At 35.4% G+C, this 21002-nt stretch overlaps 4 protein-coding genes across 7 annotated transcripts in view; 2 read left to right on the top strand and 2 right to left on the bottom strand.

Moving 5' to 3' along the window:
* Window positions 1–21002, bottom strand: part of LOC109036822 (uncharacterized) — a 319487-nt gene that overhangs the window by 139477 nt on the left and 159008 nt on the right. The gene's annotated exons all lie outside the window — the stretch shown is intronic.
* LOC140225161 (transcription termination factor, mitochondrial-like) lies at window positions 1026–5938 on the top strand. The gene is made up of 2 exons (XM_072302953.1): window positions 1026–1303; window positions 3523–5938. Exons 1-2 carry the CDS (start codon window positions 1121–1123, stop codon window positions 3682–3684), a joined length of 345 nt encoding a protein of 114 aa, XP_072159054.1. The 5' UTR covers window positions 1026–1120; the 3' UTR covers window positions 3685–5938.
* LOC109035836 (ATP synthase mitochondrial F1 complex assembly factor 2 homolog l(2)k14505) lies at window positions 7025–13684 on the bottom strand. Its single transcript, XM_019049637.2, has 6 exons — window positions 13490–13684; window positions 11893–12086; window positions 11211–11321; window positions 10236–10416; window positions 9200–9315; window positions 7025–8451 (listed from the first exon to the last, which is right to left on the bottom strand). Exons 1-6 carry the CDS (start codon window positions 13611–13613, stop codon window positions 8308–8310), a joined length of 870 nt encoding a protein of 289 aa, XP_018905182.2. The 5' UTR covers window positions 13614–13684; the 3' UTR covers window positions 7025–8307.
* On the top strand, window positions 13702–20952 carry LOC140225160 (BTB/POZ domain-containing protein 6-A-like). Of its 2 annotated transcripts, none has more exons than XM_072302951.1 (5): window positions 13702–13848; window positions 15131–15265; window positions 15919–16061; window positions 17232–17436; window positions 18642–20952. In XM_072302951.1, the coding sequence occupies exons 1-5, from the start codon at window positions 13702–13704 to the stop codon at window positions 19572–19574; spliced, it is 1563 nt and encodes a 520-aa protein (XP_072159052.1). In that variant the 3' UTR covers window positions 19575–20952. The 2 variants fall into 2 exon arrangements, with proteins under 2 accessions (XP_072159052.1, XP_072159053.1); XM_072302952.1 differs by lacking the exon at window positions 13702–13848 and adding an exon at window positions 13890–14014.

Below are 21002 nucleotides of genomic sequence, written 5' to 3'. Positions count from 1 at the left end.
TGCAGTAGACCTCATGACATTTGACCTACACATACATAATCTAATAATTTAGACCAACAATTATTTTTGTCTACAAAAGTTTTGACCTAAAAAATGTTCTGCTACACATTTTTGTCCTACACGCCGTTTGGTCTTTGCCCTTTAAGTCTTTGTAAGCTGGTCTAATTCTTATTTTTGCATCAAACAAGAATTCGAACATCTTATCCAAATCAGGAAGATGGTACATAGATGGAACGTTTAAAGTGAATCAATCTATTTATCTTCAACTTGTAACAATTGGCGGTGAATATTTTGGGATTGATTTTTTAGTATTTGCCCCAGTGGTGAGTAAACAAAAAGAAACTTACCCAACAGTATTGGCCGAGGTATGCAATTAATGCATGCAAATCAACATTCCAAAACCTACTCCAGTAAAAGTACTTTCAGACTTCGGAAAATCAATTATAAACGCTGTACTCATAATTTTCCCAGACATCTTAATTCGTTTATGTTTCTTGAGTTTTCACGTTGAGTTACGTGGTGGAATAACATGTAGGTCGGAAAATGTGTAAGCAAAAAAATTTGCAAATCAAAGTTTTTGTAGGGAAGAAATTTTGGAGGCAAAAAACAAGGCAGGTCCAAATTTGTTAGTCATATCTAAGCAGGTCTGGTGTTGAAGGTCAAATGTTACATAGGCCTAATGCGTGTAGGTAAAATGGAGGTCAGGTTTTTTTTTCCCCTCCGCTTTTTTTCAAGCTAACTTAAAATTGAGTCATGAGTCTTTTGATCTTCTACATGTATTTTTATCATTTGAACGTCCATAACCAGAATCTGCCCAACTTTACGAGATATTGCCTAATTTTCTTTGGAAAATTGATTATACTTTTGTACAGATCAAAAAATGTTCATATCTTCACAATGGAATCAATGAGGCTGAAGCATGATTTTTTGTAGTATCTTAAGTAGTCAAGCTTTCTGTCAAAAAAATGTTGTGGGAGAAAATTAGCCAATGTAAAATTCTGTTAGGCTAATTCCGGCTAGATCTGTCCATGTATATGTATGTTTGAATTCTAGGTCAGCTGAAATATTGACCGCCAACAAGAAAATTTTGGATAAATATAAGACAAGAGAAGCTCTTTTGATGGAGAAATTGCATATTGATGAAGCAGAGGTCGGAAGAATTTGTGATACGTATCCCCAACTGTCAAAAATCAGGGAGACGAAAATTCTCCACATGATAGATTTTCTCATGTCAGAAGGTATCACCGAAGATCAAATAAGAGCACATCCAAAGATCCTTTGTCACAGTCCAAGAACGCTAAAAGTAAGTAAATTTCAAACTTAAAAGCTGATTTTACTGTGTTGATTCCTGAGTAATTTTTGCGGTTTGTCTTGTCCTTCAAAAGAGTTTTTTCACCAACACTTCCTGTAAAAATGAAATACAAAAATTGGACCGAAAAAAAGTTTGTACTTTAAGGTTTGGTCTCATTTTATGTGTCAGGTTTAGCCTGATTGCAGTTTATAAACATTTGATGATCAGCATCGGCAGATCCAAGGAAGTTCTGACTCATGAATTTTTATGGCTAAATCTATTTCCCTCCCTATCTCTGTCTAGTGGCTGAGTTCTCATTGGAGGACCCTGTCACATGACTTGGTCAACCAATGGAAGAGCTTGGTGCCAGATGGAAAGAGGGACGGATCAGAGAGACGCCACTTGAGTCTTCAGCTTTTAGACCGCAAGGTCGAGTTTTCATCTGTCGTGATGAATGTGAGTATTTTTCAGGGGGAAATCTCCCGATTTTCTCTTCTCTGTCCCTGATGTTTAGGTCGGTCGGCGCTCTCAGGATGTTTCCTTCCAGCCCTTGTGTTCTTTTTTCATGCTCCGGCTCTTGCGAGCCTGATAGTCCCGTCTTAAAGTCTTTTTTTTCTCATTATTCCGCAACATTCACTTGTGACTGATGCAGTTACTCTGGTAAGTCGGTGCAGCAATTTTTGTGTAAAATGCTGAATTCAATTGTCTAATGGTATTATCATTCTATTTTCCCAAGGAAATACTCTATTTTCTTAAAAGATTCATATTCTGAAAATTATGAACGGTCGGTCTATTTTAGCATAAATGAGCTCAGTTTCAAAAGTGCCACTGAGAAAGAACTAATTAAGAATTTTCATAAAGCAGTACCCTCTGAAAAACTCTGACAATCTAAGTCGCAATTACTATGGAGACCATCTCTGAAAACTTGATGGAACTGAGATTTTTCATTATTATACTCCACATTTTGATAGCCGAAGTACAGAACCAGATGTCTTCATCCATTACATCGCAGACTTCCTGTCATACCTTATTTTTTCTTTGGCAAACTAGTCAATGTAATTTTCTCCTGTGTTAGCAAGATATCCTGTATAAATTTCAAGCTATTAAGTTGGCCTGTTTGTCCTCAAAAAAATATACTAGCGAAAAGTTTTAAACACAGCAACAGAGATGCGTGGCTTGGAACTTGGGACATTGTTGCGTATAGTGTTTATTAGAGTTTCAATTAAGCTTTTCTTGGGACAATGCTTTCATCTGAACCTGTTAAAGGATCTCATGATTTTATTTGATTATTGAGCTATTAGTTTTTGTAATTCAGCTGAACTTTGGATGAATGGGATGAAATTATTTGAAGAGTTTGCCTGTAGAAGGGAGTATTGTGAAATACTTGGATCGCGTTAAGTAAAAAGGAACCAGCGCAATTACAGTGCTTTCAAAATCGTGCAACTTTTCCTCTTTTTTTAAAAATATTTATTATATGCACAGTACCATAATTTACACAATTATTTTCCTTTAAAATTAAGTAACAATTTTTTGGTGGGAAGCCAAAATTTTTTGCTTTTCTGGGAGATTTTTTAGATAATTATGAAGAGGCAACAATTTTACAACACTGTAATAGCGCTGGTTCCTTTTTGCTAAATGGATCCAATTGGTCTCCGTTTACAAAATCAATCATATAGCATCTGCGCATCTTCAGAAACACATCGTCATATTTTCATGATGATTTGACGCTCTTGTATATGGAAGTAGAGGTCAAAATATTCGAAACCGCTATCTCCAAGCTTCAAATGCGCTTCGCTCGGAACGGATACTTTTCAAAGACGCCTTTCTACGGGATAACTCTGCAACTGGCATTGATGCAAAAAGTGCCTTTTCTGAAAGAAAGACTGAAGAACATTCATTGATTGACTTTTAGTGGACCATAACTAGGACTTTTTAATTTTTCAAGTCTAACTCTTGCAAAAGGTGTAGTAGATTAATGCAAAGCAAGTCTAGATGGAGGGTGTCTTTTTTTTCTTTCAACAATTAACATGAACAACGTGAAGAAATTCAGGTTTTGAAATTGGCTTATTTTCTACAGTCTTCCCTGCTCTAGAGGTCAGTGTAGATTTTGCTTTCGTAGATTATGTTTGGTTTGCATCAATAAATAGCTACGTAAGATTCAAGTTTCCGATTTCCTTTTTTTTTCTTTGCTTCATCACACATTTATGAATATTTTATCTCTTTTGTTTCAGAAGCGAATAAATGAGTTGGTAAAACTTGGTGCTCATGTGCCGAATGTATATGTGTTCTGTTTGAATCAACGTCTTTATGATAGGTACATTGAAAAGTTTTTAGGCGGTAGTGCATCTTCCTCAGTGAATGAAGGACCGGTGAAATCGAGTTCAAAACTCTGATGAATACATTTTCCACAGCAAACTCGTTGATTACCTGATTGCTTTTCACATTCAGCATGTTCTTGCAACAAGTTTGTTAAATTGACTCACACATGGATTACATTTTGCAAAAAGGAACCAAGAGCATGCCAATGTTGTTAGGATTGTGCAACTTACATTCTTTTAAAAAAAATAACGGAAATCATGCAAAATATTTAATTTAAATAGGTAATTTTCGTCTTGAATTCATAGTTTATTCGGAGTATAGTTAAACTTGTTTAGATGATCAATTTATTTTTGCATGGTGAAAAAAATCGCACAATGGACCACTAGACAAGGTACGAATTTAAGCAATCTGATACATGTTTCTTAACCAGAATTTCACGTAGAAAACGATTCACATAACGAAAATTACGGAAACCAACTCCTAACGAAGATATTAACGTTTTTATTTCACATTGGTTACGAGGAATTTGAACTGCCCGCTCACAAGAAACTCAATGCTCTACGTGAGTCAAAGCGCGCACTACAACGGTTTCAGCAAGCTTCTCAATCAAGCAATGTTCATTTCCCATCATGTGTTGTTCAAACTATAAGCAATTTGCTATAGCTGAGCCAAAGCGTCAAGATTGAGGTTGCCAGATTTTAATATTGCAGACTGTCATGATAACGTTTGGCGCGCGATGTGAATCACGTAGAGCATTGAGTTTTCATGAGCGGGTGGTTTGAATTCGCGCATCAAGAATCATTAAATATCTTCTTCAGGAGTTGATTTTGGTAATTTTCGTTGTGCGTATCGTGTTCTACGTGAAATTTTGGTTAAGAAACATGTATCAGAATGCTGAAATTCGTACCTTGTCAAGTGGTCCATTATAGCAACATTGGAATGATCTTGGTTTCTTTTTGCAAAATACAGTCCGTATGAAAAGATCCTATATTCAGTTTGGAGGATTCAAGGGAGAAAAATACCTCTTTTTACCCCCTCCTCTCCTTATTACGCATCCTAAATGTACAATCCAACTCATACTGCAAAAATTCACTTTAAGGAAGTTGTAGGTCAGCCTAAAGTTAAAAGCTAGTCAATACAAAAATAATTCCTGCCGAAGGGTGAGTTGTTCGCATAACATATATTTTCAAAAATCTTTGGACCCCTCCCATCTCACTTCCTTTTAACACAGGTCTGGACCTTCCCCATTAAAATTGCTTAGCGCCCCCCCCCCCCCTCCGCCAATGGCAATGAATTTTAAATGGAAAATTGCAATCATGCATCGGTTTTTCATCCTGAAGTTTGAAAATCATCGCAACATGTTAATTTCAGTATTGTGTGATGTAGCTCTGAACTTTTCACCTCCCTCCGTAACGCAAGCTTAGACCTTCTTAAATTTTGGAAGGAGAGAGGAAGGCGAGAGGAGGAAAAGAGATGTGAATTTTGAAGTTTCAAAATTTGAATAGTAAAACTTCAGTGATCCAATCCCTTTCACAAAAAGCAAAGCTTTTTTTACAATTGACAAAGGGGTGCAGAGCTTTAATGCTCAAATATTCAGGTTTCCTTTTTGTTCTTTCCTTCTCACTTGCTCTTTCATAACTTTTTTTTTTGCGTTTTTTCCCACCGGAGTGGCCATGGGCCTGGGGTCGTTAACCTACCGGCCCACCGGAAAAGTTTTGGTAGTTCCGTATGGCCAATCCAGGCCTAGCGTCTCCTGTGGTATTGAGTATACTCTCGTAAAAAGAACAGTAGTGAACAAGGCCCGATCAGCGAATGACGTGACTCCATTTCTGCATTATTTTGTCTCATTGACTAAGACAAAATTTTAATTAGCAGCTTCTTAGCCTGCGAAGGGTATCTGGACAGCTGAGCAGAGAGCCTGACTTAAATTCCCAATTCGATCCTGAGTACTCCCTCTCTCCATTGATAAAGTTTAACAAATTTTAGAAAGAATTTTTTTTAGAATTTTTTAAAGTTTAACAAAACGCTTTTAATGTGACAGTTTGTGAAAGTTCCCCTCTTTTTCTCTTCTTTCAAGTGTTCACCATTTATGTTTGAAGTGCAAGTGCCCAGCACACTAAAAATAGCGTTACGTTATCTCGATGTTGCACAACATTATTTGAGACTTTGAAGTGCAACACCCAATTTCCCAGGTTTCATCATGGAATTTCGGGACAAGAAGTCCCCAAACAATGAAAAAACAAACTATCCGTTACCAATGAGGTTTTTTTTTTTTTCTTGTAATTTCCGTGTATTTTGACAGTAAGAATAAAAGGAGTTATTTTCGTACTTGGTTATTGTAGTCCTGCTATTTTCCTAACCTATAAATGTAGTGGTTTGTACCCTCTTGAATAATCTTTTGAGCGTTTTTACCTTTTACCCTTTCATTACCATGAACGCAGCCTGTGCATTCAGGAAAACCGTATTTTTTCAGGCAACATTTCCACTAAATTTAAAAACCTCAACTTTGAAGCATTCACGTTTGTACTTCTACCTTTTGAGAAGGATCTGAACTACAACTTAAGCCATTTTCTGACAGCTTCAACTTGTTTGCATCACAGCAGATTTCCATTTTGGGCTTAGGCACAAAGAATCCTGCCTGGTAATGAGAGGGTCAACCATTACTTGCAAAACTAATGAAAAAGGAGTCAGACAACAATAGATACATCACTTCTTTGACTTAATTCAAATTTCTAAACCATTTTGCTTGTGTATGAGAAAGCTAAGTATCAGCGTTTTTTTAAAAAAAAGTTAAAAGCACTAACATCAATGTGCAACACTCCAAATCACTTGTCACATTTTACCCACTCGTTACAAGGCCAACAATAAACATAACGTCAAGGAATCTTTACTGATTCTCCTTCAGCCCATAAAAAAAAAATGTGCAAATTTCAGGCGATAATGTTAATTCATTTTTTTTTTTAAAAAAATCAAAGGAAACATGAGATTTTAAATTGTTGTAATGAGATCTGTGTTTTCCCACTTTGACGCTGTTCATAAAATACACTAAATTTCGAATTTTTCGATTCCCCCTCCCCCTTGTAAGCTTTTGTGACACAGGTACCTTTCCTTTGACTTGTGAGAAAAAATTGATGTATCGCTGTCCTCCACCCCCTCCACTTTTAGAACATTATGTATTTCATGAACAGTCCCTTGCACCATCAGTTTGTCTCGAAGCCTAACTGAGAAACTTTTACCAAGTGAATAAAATAATTCTTCGTCTGAACATTTGTACTAAATTTGAAAAAATAGCAAAGAGGACTAGAGTTGAAGGTATCTCTTGAGGATGTATAATAAGAGAAAGTAGTCGCAGCAAATCTATTAAATTCCAAAAGGCATCTAGGTAATGTTTGAAATGGAAATGAATAGGAATGGTAATGTTTCAAAATTCTTTATAATAGAAGAGTTGCCCAACAATCTTGAGAAATTGTTCGAGATAATACCAAGGAAAGTGAAGGAAAATCACTGAAGTTCCCTGACGGAGCATTACGCTTCTGAGAGGCAAAACTATAATGCTCATGTGAGGGGCTTGGAGGACAAGGTACCTAAAAGGAGTTTCTGAAAAAATTGAGATATTAATGATTTCCAGTAAAACTAGTCTTAGTGCATGTTTTGTGAAAAATTTGCTCCCAAATTTCAATTCAAAAAGTCAGTTTGAACTTTATTTCTGCCATAAGTATCTATTTGCGAGTAATTTTGAAACTTCAAACACATATTTATCGAAATAGCAAAAACTGCACTCATGCGCCTTGTCCTCCAAGCCTTAATTCTTTGTTGAACATATGCAGCCCAAATTTAAAACAAAAAAAACTAACACTTTCCGGTTGTTTCAAACTAATTATCCAGGAATCAAAAACTGATTTTTATAGCTGTTTCTGTTATGATATTTGAAAATAAATTGTTGTTATTGATAGCAAGAGTAATTAAAGCTATTACTCTCATAAAATAAGAAAAACAGAATCTTTAAATGTACTGTCTATTTTTAGTTACAGTTAAATACTTGTGCCTATCGCCTATGCAGCGAAGTTACCCCAATTCTGGGGGTATATTTGGGGTATTTCCAAGGTTCTTTTACAGGAGAGACAAATCATTCAATAGATTAACATTACCACCACACTTTTTACATTGCTTTATTTATAGTTTCGGTTTCCATATTTTTAATACATATTTAAGGTTTGAAAGTTTACTTGAGGTGCCATATTTTTTCATCTTGTTTTCGTATTCATAATGCACACTGAATTTTTGCAAAATATGACCTGAAAGTCTTGAAATAGCTCAGTCGAATAACTTTCACAGAAACCTTTTCACAGATCGAGCCCCCCCCCCCCAAAAAAAAAAAAAAAAAAGTGGATATTTATAATACAAACTACATTCAAGTCAGAGGTAATAATCTCTGACCCCCTCACACGTTATTTTTATAATGAAGACCTTTTCAATATTGGGTACTTAGTGATAAGAAATTAAAAGTATTCTAGTATGACTTCAACAAATCTCATGCTTTTTCAGTTCAAAATTCTGGTCAGGAAAGCACCCATTTGGTAAACATTACCCTAATTCTGTAGAATACAATACAAAATACAGGAACTGCAACGGAGATCTTGGTGAATCCTCAACAGCCTTAATCTTTGACTGGCAATACATTGATACACACGTAATTCTCACGTAATGGGAGCTGATTTTTTCATCTTGACAGTTTCTTCGACAGAATTCAGGTAGACAAACATAATGGCGGCAGCGACGCGGGCTTGTAAGTCCAACTGGCTTACATCGTGGGCCCACTCAACTCTTCCCCAGTGTCCCGTCTGTAAGGAGAAGTTAAAGCACTTTTTTTCAAAAAAGATATAAGTTTTTGAACAAATCAAGCCTACGAAAAAATCTGAAATCGATCTCAATTAAAGTATCACAAAGGAAAGTAGGTAAACTTCTTGATAAAAAAAGGAAGTGGCAGATTCGAGATTGGTAATTCCAATGTTTAGTAAGGCCATGGCGGAGAGACAAACATTTATGAACATTTTCGAAATGAAACATTTTTTAAAGAAGGCTTGATGGAAGAATATCCAATGCTGCTACTTCTATTTTTACGATACATGAAAGTTCATTGCCAGATCTGCAGTTATGAACTTAGAGATCTCTGAAATAAATAAAGAAAAAAAAACTGTGTTCACAGTTAAAAATATGTCGACTGTTTAGAAGACTATGTAATTGGTATTTTCTGCAACCAAAACAGAGCATAGAATGTTCTTCCTTAGAGGTTCTTGGAGAAATTTAACACAAATAATTGAACTTTGAAGTATGAGTTTCTAAAACGTAATTTAAAAATGCATATACTTTTTTTGTTCAATTTTTTTTGTCAAATCCAATTTGGATGGATTTTAGAAAATTAGAAATTGCTAGATGTAACATGCTGAACTCAAACAGGGACAAGATTGTGCGGAGATTTGCACTAGAGAGCTTTTCTAACTGAACCAAGCTAATTCTCACAAGAAACAACGAGTAATCTCCCATCAAACTTAGAGGGAGTAAAAACTTTTCCCAACTTTCAAAACTTACTTGGAACTCTTCTTCTAACCGTGAGAGGAGTACAGCCTTCTCCACGCTTATAAATCTTTCCTTACAAGTTAACGTAAGTATCACTGATTTGAGACTTTCTACAGCAAAACTGAAACCTTGAAAAGAAAAAAAACGAAAACATAAAGTTAAAATATCTGTTGGCTATAATAGAGAATTAAATGAGTTCTTTCCTATGAAATTTTGATAGTGTCTAGGTCTAAGGCAGATTCATTTTTGTAAAAAGAGAGTCTCCAGGATAATAAATCATCACAAAAATTGTGATTACAATGTGTGCAATAGTTTGAGCCAGCTGAATTGACAGCCATATTATAGAGCCTCAATAAATCAGTATGGCTAAAAAAATCTGTAATCGTCCTCCTGATTATCTCAATGGACCGATAGGCAAGGTATGAATTACAGGATTTTACAACCTGATTATTAAAACTTTGCCTTTACAAATATAGCCAGGACAAAATAAAGCCCAATCTTACTTGTGCAATATATAGAATTTTGATGCCTTATGGGGCTGCTAAAAGCTTTCGATAATGGGCCGGCAGATGCTTGTTTCCTCTTAAAATTTTCTCGTAGAACACAATTTGCGCGGCAAAAATTACTGAAATCGACTCCTAACCAAGATATTGACATTTTTCTTCAGTATTGGTTATGAAATATTTGAATTTCCTGTTCAAAAGAGAGACAAAAGTCTACTTTAATCACATCCTGCACCATAGCAGGTTTGGCAGGCTTCTCAATAAATAATGTTTCTTCCTGACCCTGCATTGTTCAAAATAAAAACAACGTGGAATACCTCAGCCAATGTGCCAGGACTGAGATTCTAATATTTTCATGTTGTTCAGCTCAGGCAGTTTGCATTGGATTATTAAGTTGGAGTCACGGCGAGAGATCCATACTGGTTTGGGTCTTTTTAGACCTCATCAGCAGATCGCACTCGTCAGTGAACTTGGAACTTCTTGACTTTGTTTTCCCCGCAAAATGGTAAGATTTAAACCTACAGATAATACTGTTGATGTCTTACCAATGATTGCCCAAAAATTATGGGAGGCTAAGTACTTCTGAACGGTGTTTCGATCTTGATCTGAAACTTGCGGCATTCCTAAATGACGGGAGGGGGCTAAATTAACACTAAATTTTTCATTGAATTTGTCAACAACTGGCTGCCACTCAGACTGTTGGAACTTGTAAAGTTCATCATCTTCCTGGAAATTAAAACCTTAACATCAATGTAAGAGAGAAGCAAGTAAGCACTGATAAAAAGAAAAAAAACATGGGTATCTAGTTGCTTTTATGAGTTTTAAAAATACAGTTTTAGAAGTTAGTTCTTCTGTACGGAAGAATTTAAAACTTGAGACCTGACTATATGCACCATTTCAAGCTGATTTGATATTATCAACCTTCAAGATACATACGCTGGTTACTGGGAGCTGAAGAAAAATTTACAACAAGACTAGGAGAATTCTGTTGGGTCACAAGTCTAATCTCACATCAAATGACAATGGCAGAGAGGATCATGCAATAAAACGGATAAGCCCGAAGTTATATTAGATATTAGCCGAATTCTTAAAGATCAGGGCCGAATTAAATGTCTAATAGGTTCCATTAGTACCATGAAATTTATTTCATGGTACTAATGGTACTAATGGTGATTTTCAGACTTATTTTCTTCAGCTTTCATCAACTCTTTGTTCATGTATTTTTTTCAGTAAACACCCTTGGAATCCTTCGGAGCAGAGCTTCCAAGAAATTATGACTAAAATTGGCGAAATAGAATTGCTTAGACTCTCCACATTTTTAGCTCACATTTATATACTTCGATCATGTGTATTTTCTTGGATACCAAGAGTCTATTATTTCATTTACTGAACAACACACCACTTAATGTAACATCTAGTTCAGGAATATCCATCACTTATTTTAGTGCCTACTGATTTACTCAGTAAAGGAATGGAGAGTATTTAAAAATAAAGTAAACTTGCAAAACAGTTATACTTACTGAAGAGTGAAAGAGAATTGTGTCAGTTGATAGAAATGAAATAATTTTTTGAATTAGATCTTCCTTCGTTACATGGTTTGGATTGTCTATACATGTGCTACATAGGGCTGTCTGACGGACACACAAACAAATTAAGAAATATTAAATTGAAATGTATTGAGGGCGATTAGCTTACACTCAGGATGAATACACACTCCTGAATACTGTAGCAGACCTTCGTTTACTGAAGCTTGCCTTGCTGCTATCTGTGTCTATTTACCAAACCGCCTGAGTACACAACAAAATATTCCAGTATTTTAGAGGATTGTGAATCTAAGATCTAAGATCTCTCCTGGATTATTGAAGCCTCAGGAAACGAACATATTCAGAAAAAACAAGGCCAAAACCAAGATAGGTGATCTTTTGCGACCAACCCAGCTGTCCGCTTTCAGGGGCTGATTGGCCTATCTGTCGGGAGTAGATTACTGATATGGGAGGAAAACTCAGTATTCATCAAACATTTTGACACAGAAAAATTATCAATTCAAATGCAGGCCATCAGGTGCTGAAACATCTTTAATAATGGCAAAAGAACTTTCTTGTAAATTTTTAGGTGATACGCCAATTCAGCAGGCATTAAAAGTTATTTATTTTGATTCATCACTAATCAACTGATCGTAAAAGTAACAATGATTTACCTTACCAAGTGCATGCTGCTTTGGTTGATGACTTTCTTCTGAGCATCCCACTCTGTAGCCACAGCAAGAGCTAATGCTTCATTGGACACTTTGAATAATGTTCCAGCTGGAGTTTTCAACTTTCTATTATCTAATGTGATTTCATAGCTTCCATCATTGTATAGCACGCCGGTTTTTTTGTAGAATCTTTTTGGTGGGGCTGAAAAAATATGAGATAGGAATTTCTTGATTTTAAATGCATTTGAATACGTACTGGCTACAGTTGCAATTGCGGTGGAACTACAGTGAAATAACAAAGGGAACAGATCATAAATTTTGGTTGAAAATGGATGAGGATCAATTAAATTTGGTGGAAGTCTTGGAACCTTCTGCACACCTGTGTCGCTGTTTTTACTTTTTCTTGTTTCTTTGCATTTCCTTCAAGAACCGAGAGTCTCAGTGCCAAATTGGTCTAGGGTATAGGTTTCAATGTGAATTTTTTTTTGTATGAATTGGAGGGAGCAGTGGGAGATACAACGGCATAACTTTAGGGGTAAATGGGGGGAGGAGGGGGGAAGATGCTCATGAGACAAGTTGTGACAGGGACAGAGTAGAAGGGAAGGATTTGTAAATCTGGTTTTCAGTCTGACACAATGCATGGAAAGCTCTTAAAGGGTATTCAATATAATAATTTGTTCAGCACTAACTTAAAAAACAACTAAGATCTCAAGTTAAGTCTTGAGTCACCAGTTGGAATTTAGAATTAGCTGGTGGCAATGTTTTAAGGAACAATTCAACACAGAATTCAAAGTGATGAGTCTGCAGTAACGTTGGATCTGAACTGAGAGATGCGCATGATAACACCTAAAATCAGGTTCGATTAGATCCTGATTAAGATGTGCTCCATATCCATGAATTCATGTTGAAAATGTCGTGTGAACTTGGAGACCTGATTTAAAAGCAAATTGAAGTGAATTCATCTCTTCCAAACAGCACTTTTCTATGTACTTAGACTATGAAATCAGCTTCAAACCGGATGTTAGCATGAATGCACACTTTAAGATGCGATTTATCGGATACAGCCTCTTTTCTCGCAGCCAATGTTTGTAAATTAATTTCATCCTTCAGGTGATTAGTCAATTTCAAGGGACACGGTCAAACCAGCTTGCAATAAGTTGCATCGATTAGGTAAAAAATCTTGGCAGATTTTGGATTTTTAGCCAAAAATAAGACGATAGCTCCTGCATATTAGCCTAAAAAATCGGTCTGAGCCCAAACATTGGCAAAATTCAGAGAAATGAATGTAGAATAGTGTTAGGAAACAAACCTCGCATTCAATGTACTTAGATATCAATTTCTGTATTGAATGCAAGGTTTTTTCCCAACACTATTCTACTTTCATTTCTCTGTATTTTGCCAATTTTTGGGTATAGAATGATCCTTTAGGTTCATGCACAGGGGCTATCGTCCTGTAAATGAATGAAAATTCAAAATCTGCCAAGATTTTTGACCTAATCGATGTAACATATTGCATGCCAGTCCGACCATGTCACTTGAGCTTGACACATCACCTTAACACAGCAAGAAGGACCAAGATACAACAGAATTGAAAGGAGATACTACCTGCATAAAATCGTTTCTGAAACAAAATTTTCGTTGAAACTGATCCATGACCACAGGATCTGAGTTCATTCTTCGCTCCCACTGACACTAAAGTTCGACAGACACCTAAACTTTGTCTCAACATGTTAAAAAAACACAGTAAATTCTACGACATATGAATCACGTTGGTTGATGAAATAATTTCAGCACATATAAACTCTTGGACCTGCTCTATGCCTGCTGAATTTCAATTATTACATCTTTATTTCTTGATACACAAGTGCATAATGTACAAAAACACAAGAAGCAGGAACACTTTGGAAACACATGATTTTGTTCGTAGGTTAGAAAATTTGTCAACGTTGAATCACAGGTTTATGGTGAGCCTCACTTGTAAATATTTTGATTTTAGTTTTCAATGTTTTTCCTTCTCCTCTTCTTGATCTAAATTATTTGTGAACCGTTACTCCTTCCTGAATTAATTAACTCCATTTAAAATACTGTTATTCCTCACATTTGTATGCCAATATTGACTGACTCTTGAAGGTAATATCTTACTCATTAACTATTACTCTGGGCATGGTTACTTCTTTCTCTTCAAGGGTTCCTCATCTTTGTCCTCCGTAATACTCCTCTAATTAGGTATCTTCTTATCACCAAAAAATTGTTGATAGGTTTTTAATGACATAGAATGAATATTCAGCATAGTTATAACCTCTCTTAGTTGCACCGAAACCATCCAAAAGAGTCTTTTTCTTGGTCGTTCTGCCTTAGTCTTTTCAAGGCTTTGGACAAGATTTATAAGTCCCTCTTAAGCTCTTTAGATCTCCCTTTTAAATTATTTTGCCAACCAACTCTGAATTTTTCTGAATTACTCAGTCCTTACACTTTTTGTGGAATTCCGGACCAAAATTGAGTAGTCCAATTCTTGCTGTGCACATGTCAAATAGAAACAATAGACCTCTCCTAAGGTCTTCCTTTCTAAACCAAGACAAGACCTTGGTTGTGCTATTCAGCATTGTGTCCCATTTTTCTCATAATATTGTTGCACAGTGATAGTAGGTTATGCTGTCTCAACCTCAAATTTTAGTATTTCACAATATCTTTGTCAATTTATTCTTCCTTTTTGTAAATAATTTGTTGAAGTTCAGCGAGGCAGACAGAGTTTTTTTTTTTTTTGGTAGCCCTCTCAAATTGAATCAGTCTATAAAAAAGAGAACACATGCTCGTGAGAGCTTGACACTTTATTGTAATAGCTTTTCCCTCAATGACAAACTTACAAGAATTTGAGTGGATCACTAAGTAGATGATGCAAAAATATTCAAGCATCACATTGTGTCAACGCCAAATATTTGTACACACTGATCAACTGCAACAGAAGATTGTCTTTGTCTGATGTCATTGTAGCATGGAAAGTAAATGTAAGAATGAAGATGGCAGATCTTCAGTCACCGTCTATAAGTGTACAAACTTGTTTGGTGTGAACTCCAATAAAATTATGGAAAAATCAAATCAATTGGCCCTTAATTCGATTTCCATCTTTAATTTAAAAGTAAGACAGGCCTGAGAAATTGATTAATTAGTTTTCTCATTGAAATGACGGACACTTTCTCAACTTTCTACAAAATTTAAAATTTCTACTTGAAAAAAAAAATGTTGCAGATGGCCTTAATTGCTGCGAATAACCTGGATTGGCAGTACTCTAAAACATCTATTTGTGAAAGGTTCAAAACTCTCCATCATTTATCCAAATGGACAGATTGCACTTTCATTGTTGGATTTGACGAACATTATAAGGTAAGAATCAAAGTTTGGCTTGTCAATTGCCATCATAATTTATTGTCCGGGGGTCAGTGACATCCATTTTTTAAAATTTATTTTTCTGAAAGTATTGAGTGAACTAAGCTTAGCCCATGAATTTTTTCAGCTTTTTTCAATAGTAAATGGCATCATAAAAACTTTTGTTTTGAAAAATCCTAAAAGTGGAACCTGTTAAAAATGATATTTTTGGTGGGCTCTGATGACGCAGCCAAGCGGGAGAAACGCGATCTACCGATCGGCAGACCTTAGCTTTAGGTTTTGCCCTGTTTTGGCCACTTGACTGATGGCTTTTGATTAGTAGAAGTTTGGTTAGCTTTTTCTCCCTATCAAAATGATTTTTTGAACTTTTGAAGCAACTTTCTAGTATTTTTATGAATTTTTATCAAAGAGTAAATTATACTACAACTCAGCAGAAATTTCTTGCCTCTGCCTCTTTCAGCCTGCAAGAGAAATTTGATAAATTATCACTCTGAAGGAAGCAGAAAGTATGTTTTTCCCAACTCTAGTTTGGTTTCGCAACTATGCAGCATTTTATCATTGGAGATAAAATTTATGTAAACTTAATTAAAAATTCTCACTCCTTAGCAAGTAAAGTGTAAACTTTCATTTTAGACTTTTTATTTTTGCAGGTAATAAATTGTCACAAGTTGGTCCTTGCAGCAAGTAGCCCTGTTTTTGAGGCTCTTTTTTTCGGCCTGCTTGCCACTTCTGAAAGTAATCGTCCCATCAGAGTTCCAGACATAGCACCGCATACTTTTCATCTCATGCTGCAGTGAGTCTCCCTTTTTTTTCTATCATATGAGAAAAAATTTAGCAGAAGTAGGCATTTAGTAATTGTATAAAAAAAGACTGTATTTTGAAACTACTTCCCAGTAAAGAATAATTTAGTTTTTTGCTGCTTAATAGGTCAGTTTGGCTGGTGTTGCGTACATTTAGCAACAATCAGAACTATTGAATAACTATTCAACTTCATAATAATAATATTTATAATAATGCTGTGGATATGACTTTATTCACACGGGTTTATAGCGTTACAATGCGTATGTATATAGAACTCTGTTACCATGGAGACATATCTGGTTGAAGCTTAATTAGCTTTAACAGCTAGTCTCAGAATCATGTTTTGACGCTTTAGCTTTAGATTAGCAAAAAATAATAAGATCTGCTCAAATTCATTGTTTCTATGTCCAGTAATAACAGAGATATCACCCTCCAAAAACTTCGGTCCACGCCCTCATCATTTTTGATAGGACAAACTATGGTCTCTCCCACCTTTTATTCATCAATTCGTGACACCCTCTTCTGCACTGATAGCTCTGCTGATAGGTGGATAACGTCATAGGCTGCTACTTTGAAGAGCAATACATTCTGATAATATATTGGACTTGGAAATTTGGTGTCTGGGTGGATCTTATTCTTTTTTTGCTGGTCTATAGTCTGTGAACATTTAAACTTAATTCTTTATTTAATGCAACTAACCCTCCTCTGAGGAGCATGTCAGTCTTGAAAAAACATGAATACTTTTCAAGGGCTTAGGTGATCTGTATGGGTAAATATTTTTTACCGGTTTTGATTATTCATGATTATCTCTTATTTCCTTTACGAAGCGAATATTTTACGTATTTGATTATGCTTGTTCTCTCGATTTATTACTTTTTGCGAATGATTTGACAGTAGGGATGAGCAGCTCATATCTTGTAAGATATTTGATTGCAGTTGGTACTGAAGTTCACTCAAAGTATCTCTGATTCTCCAGAATAGAAAATAAAAAAAGCTTGATCAATATAAGCAGTTGTGTCAACTTTCACTATAATTTTAAATGTTTTGATGGAATTGAATTCAAATTTTCATCTTTTTTTTCTTTTTTTTCCCAGTAATCTTTTGTTTATGGTTGACCTTCATTCAAATAATGTTATGAATTCTTGTATTTCTTTCCTCTCAGATATCTTTATGAAGATAATGTCCGTTTTGCTAATGTGCAAGAAGCCGGCTGCGTGTTATATGCGGCAAAAAAGTACCTGCTACCTCACCTCAGTTCTTTGTGCGTTAAGTACTTGGAACAGAATCTTCGCACAAATACACTTTGGGACATCCTATGTGTCGCAGAAAATTTGAATGAAGAAACTCTCTTAAGTTCATGTATTAAGGTGAGTAAAATAGTCTTTCAAAATTGATCCTGCCAATGTTAAATTCAATGTATTGTCTTGAGTTTAAATTTTTTATGCCATTTTTTATGTAATAAATTACCCAAGGAACTATTCTACAGGAAAATACCAGGATAACGTCATGCACCATATTTCTACATGCTGTGATTTCTCTCATCTTTGTCTCATTGATCAGCGATGCACGAATGTGCACTGGCTGCTCCATCCTTGACGGTTGAGGCTACTAACTATTAGCTAAGAATGAAGTCATCTATCTGTTTTTCAAAAGATACCGTCTCTGTGAATTTGGTTTTTACAATTTTATTTGTAATTTAATCCCTTTTAAGCAGCCCCAAAGAGTCAGAGATGCCAAACCTCAACTCAGTAATAAAGGACATCATTAGACCAGTAGACACTGTACAAATTCAAACATTCTAATACATGTGCCTTCACCAAAATTTTACGTAGATCACATTTTGCGCAACAAAAATTACTGATATTAACTCCTAACCAAAATATTTAATGTTTCTTGACACATAAATTCAAACCTCCGGTGCTTTGACAAAACAAAAGTCTAATTGAGTCAAATTGCACCTCAAACGTCAATGTAAAAGTCGCTATGATATGAAAATATGGAAATTTCAATCTCAGTGCTTCGGCTCAATTGTTTCACAGTTTTAACATTATGAACAACATAGGGCGGGTAGGGAAAACTAATTGACTAAGAAGCCTGCCAAGGCCGTTGTTTCTCTTACATACTTTCTGACTTTGATTGACAAGATTTTGCCATCGGAAAAATCAATTTTTTTTTTTTAGAAAAAATGAGTCAACTATCTTAACTGCTCATCCAGCAAGTGCTGTAAAAATGTTGCCACAACATTATTTTTGTCAGTAAAAATGTGGAAATATGTTCTGAACTACTCCCAGGGCAGGGTGTTGCAGTGTTCTGTTTAATTGATACAAAATGATTTAATAAAATTAGTGAAACTAGTATTGAACTTAAGATAGACTAAATTTAAGTTATATACAGTAATTATTAAGGAGACCTGGTAGTTAGTAGATTTTGAGTCACAATTTTCAAAGTCTATTTATAATTCTATAATGAAGTATGTAGCATGTAGCTGGATACAAAGTATTTTGTCTCAGAATATTCTTTCATGTATCTTGATGTTTATAATAAAATCTATCCGTTTCCTTTTGAATTATAGGTAATGTGTAAATACAGCAAGGATGTATGGTGGGATGACAGTGAGCACATGTCAATTGGAACATTAAGAAGATTTATAAATGAGCCCCTCATCGATACCTGTGAAAAAAAACTCCTGGAAATCATTCTGTCCTGGTCAGAAAATGAATGTCATCTTCAAAACGTCCCTGCAACGCCAGCTAATATTCGTGCTGTAATAGATAAGTTTAACCTTCTTTCCAAAATTCGTTTATTAACACTGTCTTCAGTCGAATTGGAAGAGGTCTTGAATAAAGTTAACATCTTTCGTGATGAAGAAGTAAAACTAATCAAGGAGCACATTGAACAGCAAGAAAGTCTTGGAAATACTCCAGAAATTTCTGAGAAAGCTCAAAGTTTAGTCAGTCTTCTCCCATGGGATTTCTGTCCAGTCATAGAGAAAAGACGCACTTACGTATTTTCTTCAAAAAAATGCGCCCGTGCCGTACTCAGCAGAAAAAACACATGGACTTACGGTGGCTCCATGTTCAGTGTTGTCAGTTCCAGCTCAAAAACACTGGTGACTGGATTTGAAGTATACACTCGACTTGCTTCGCAAATTGATTTTGTTATTAATCGCGGCCAACCAAACACTTATAAAGAGCAATTAGTACTGTGCATAAAGAATGAAGCTGATGAGGAGATAAATCAAACAAAATATGAGAATATTGTAGAGTACAACAGCTCCCAAATTATCAACTTATCAAAACCTGTCTGCTTTCAACCAAAAATTAAATACACCGTAAAAATAGAGCTCCCTTCTGGACAGTATCCTCTTAATAGTCTCTCCAAAAGTGCTTTTACTAAATTAACACATTTTAGCTTCAGTGACTGTGCACGATATAGAGACAGATATTTCGGTGATCACGAAGTGAGAGATGCTGGTTTTGTCAGTGGAATCTTACATTCAATTTGATAAGGTATGTTGTTGTTCATATTTCTTATATATGATAATTTATGAGTTTTATTTGTTAATCTTTTTACCATCCAGTTAGTCGCATATAAACCTTCAATCTTGAAGTGGTAATGCATGCAAAATAAAAAAGATTATCTTGGAAAAAATTAGAGTGAATTAGGTTCACTCTTTAATTTACGTTTCAATTTGATGAGCTTTAACATGTTGATTGCCATGGTTTTTTTCCTCACAAGGTCTCCACTCACACCTGGGCACCGTTCACATAAAAATGGAAACAAAAAAAAATTGGGGTCCAAATATTTCTATGTTTACCTGAAAAATAGTGGTTCAGGCCATGCATTTTCATATAGTACTCATGATTTTCAATGTTAGTCAAAAATATTTGATGAGCCTCGTGAAATTGTAACAAATTATTATGGCACTGCATGACGGTGTAAGTCGGCAATCACATAACTCGTTTGCGGTGTCTGAAAATCTCCGCCTCTATGTTATTTTTTTAAAGGAGAACAAATTGACATCATTCCTTGAAGTTTTTGCAGAATTTTTTTGCACAGAGAAGAAAAATCACGGCAGTTTTAAAGAATTGCTGTTGAGTAGTTTTCCGTTTAAAAAATAAAGTATGACAGGAAGTCTGCAACGTCGCAAACCGAGTTATGTGATTGCCGACTTACACCGCACCGTCGATATGTATTTTTTATGTATGTCAAATATCATCAACCTAAATGTGTGTTGAGGGTGGCAATGAGTAGAAAGAAAAAAAGTGTATTTATTTTATTTGATTTAATACGCATAAACATACCCGTACACACAAATAGAAAGGAAATTACTCAGCATGCAGCAAATTAGACAATGTATGTTTTGGCCTGTGACCAGATCCTGCACAAAAAAAGAAAGGAAAAAGAAAAATACCTCTACCTCAATGAGGTACCTACTGCCTTTATTTTTTGGAAAAAAAGGGGGAAAGAAGGATGTTGCTATTTGAGATACATACTCATTAATCTGCTCCAAAACTAAACCTACAGTTTTAAAAAGAAACAATCGCTCAGAAAGTTCAGAGCCCCGCTGCAAGGTTTGTCATTGTGTGTAACTGCACCAATGAGCTGTACTGATGTGAGTTTGCTGTTTTTTCTTTATTTAGTCTCTCAGTTTATCTCATCCCTGTGTTCCATTTTGTTCAGTTCACTGAGGACCCCAGTGGAACAAATCACTTTTTGGATACATTGCCGCTAAAATTTTGTAGGTTCTACAATTATTTAATAAAATAATTTTTATACATGCTCAATTTTTACATAAAAAAAGAAAGAAAGAAAGAAAGAAAAAGTCTGAACAGTGGAATGTGTACAAGAAAGTTGAAGTACATAATTTGAGTCTCTTTCACTCTTTTGAGGCGAAGAAACTTGCATGAAATCTTAGTAGCATTCGATCCCA

The sequence above is a fragment of the Bemisia tabaci genome, chromosome 7 (assembly GCF_918797505.1).
Source record: "Bemisia tabaci chromosome 7, PGI_BMITA_v3".
In the NCBI taxonomy this organism is placed as follows: Eukaryota; Metazoa; Arthropoda; class Insecta; order Hemiptera; family Aleyrodidae; genus Bemisia; species Bemisia tabaci.
This window is presented reverse-complemented; position numbering and strand designations above follow the sequence as displayed.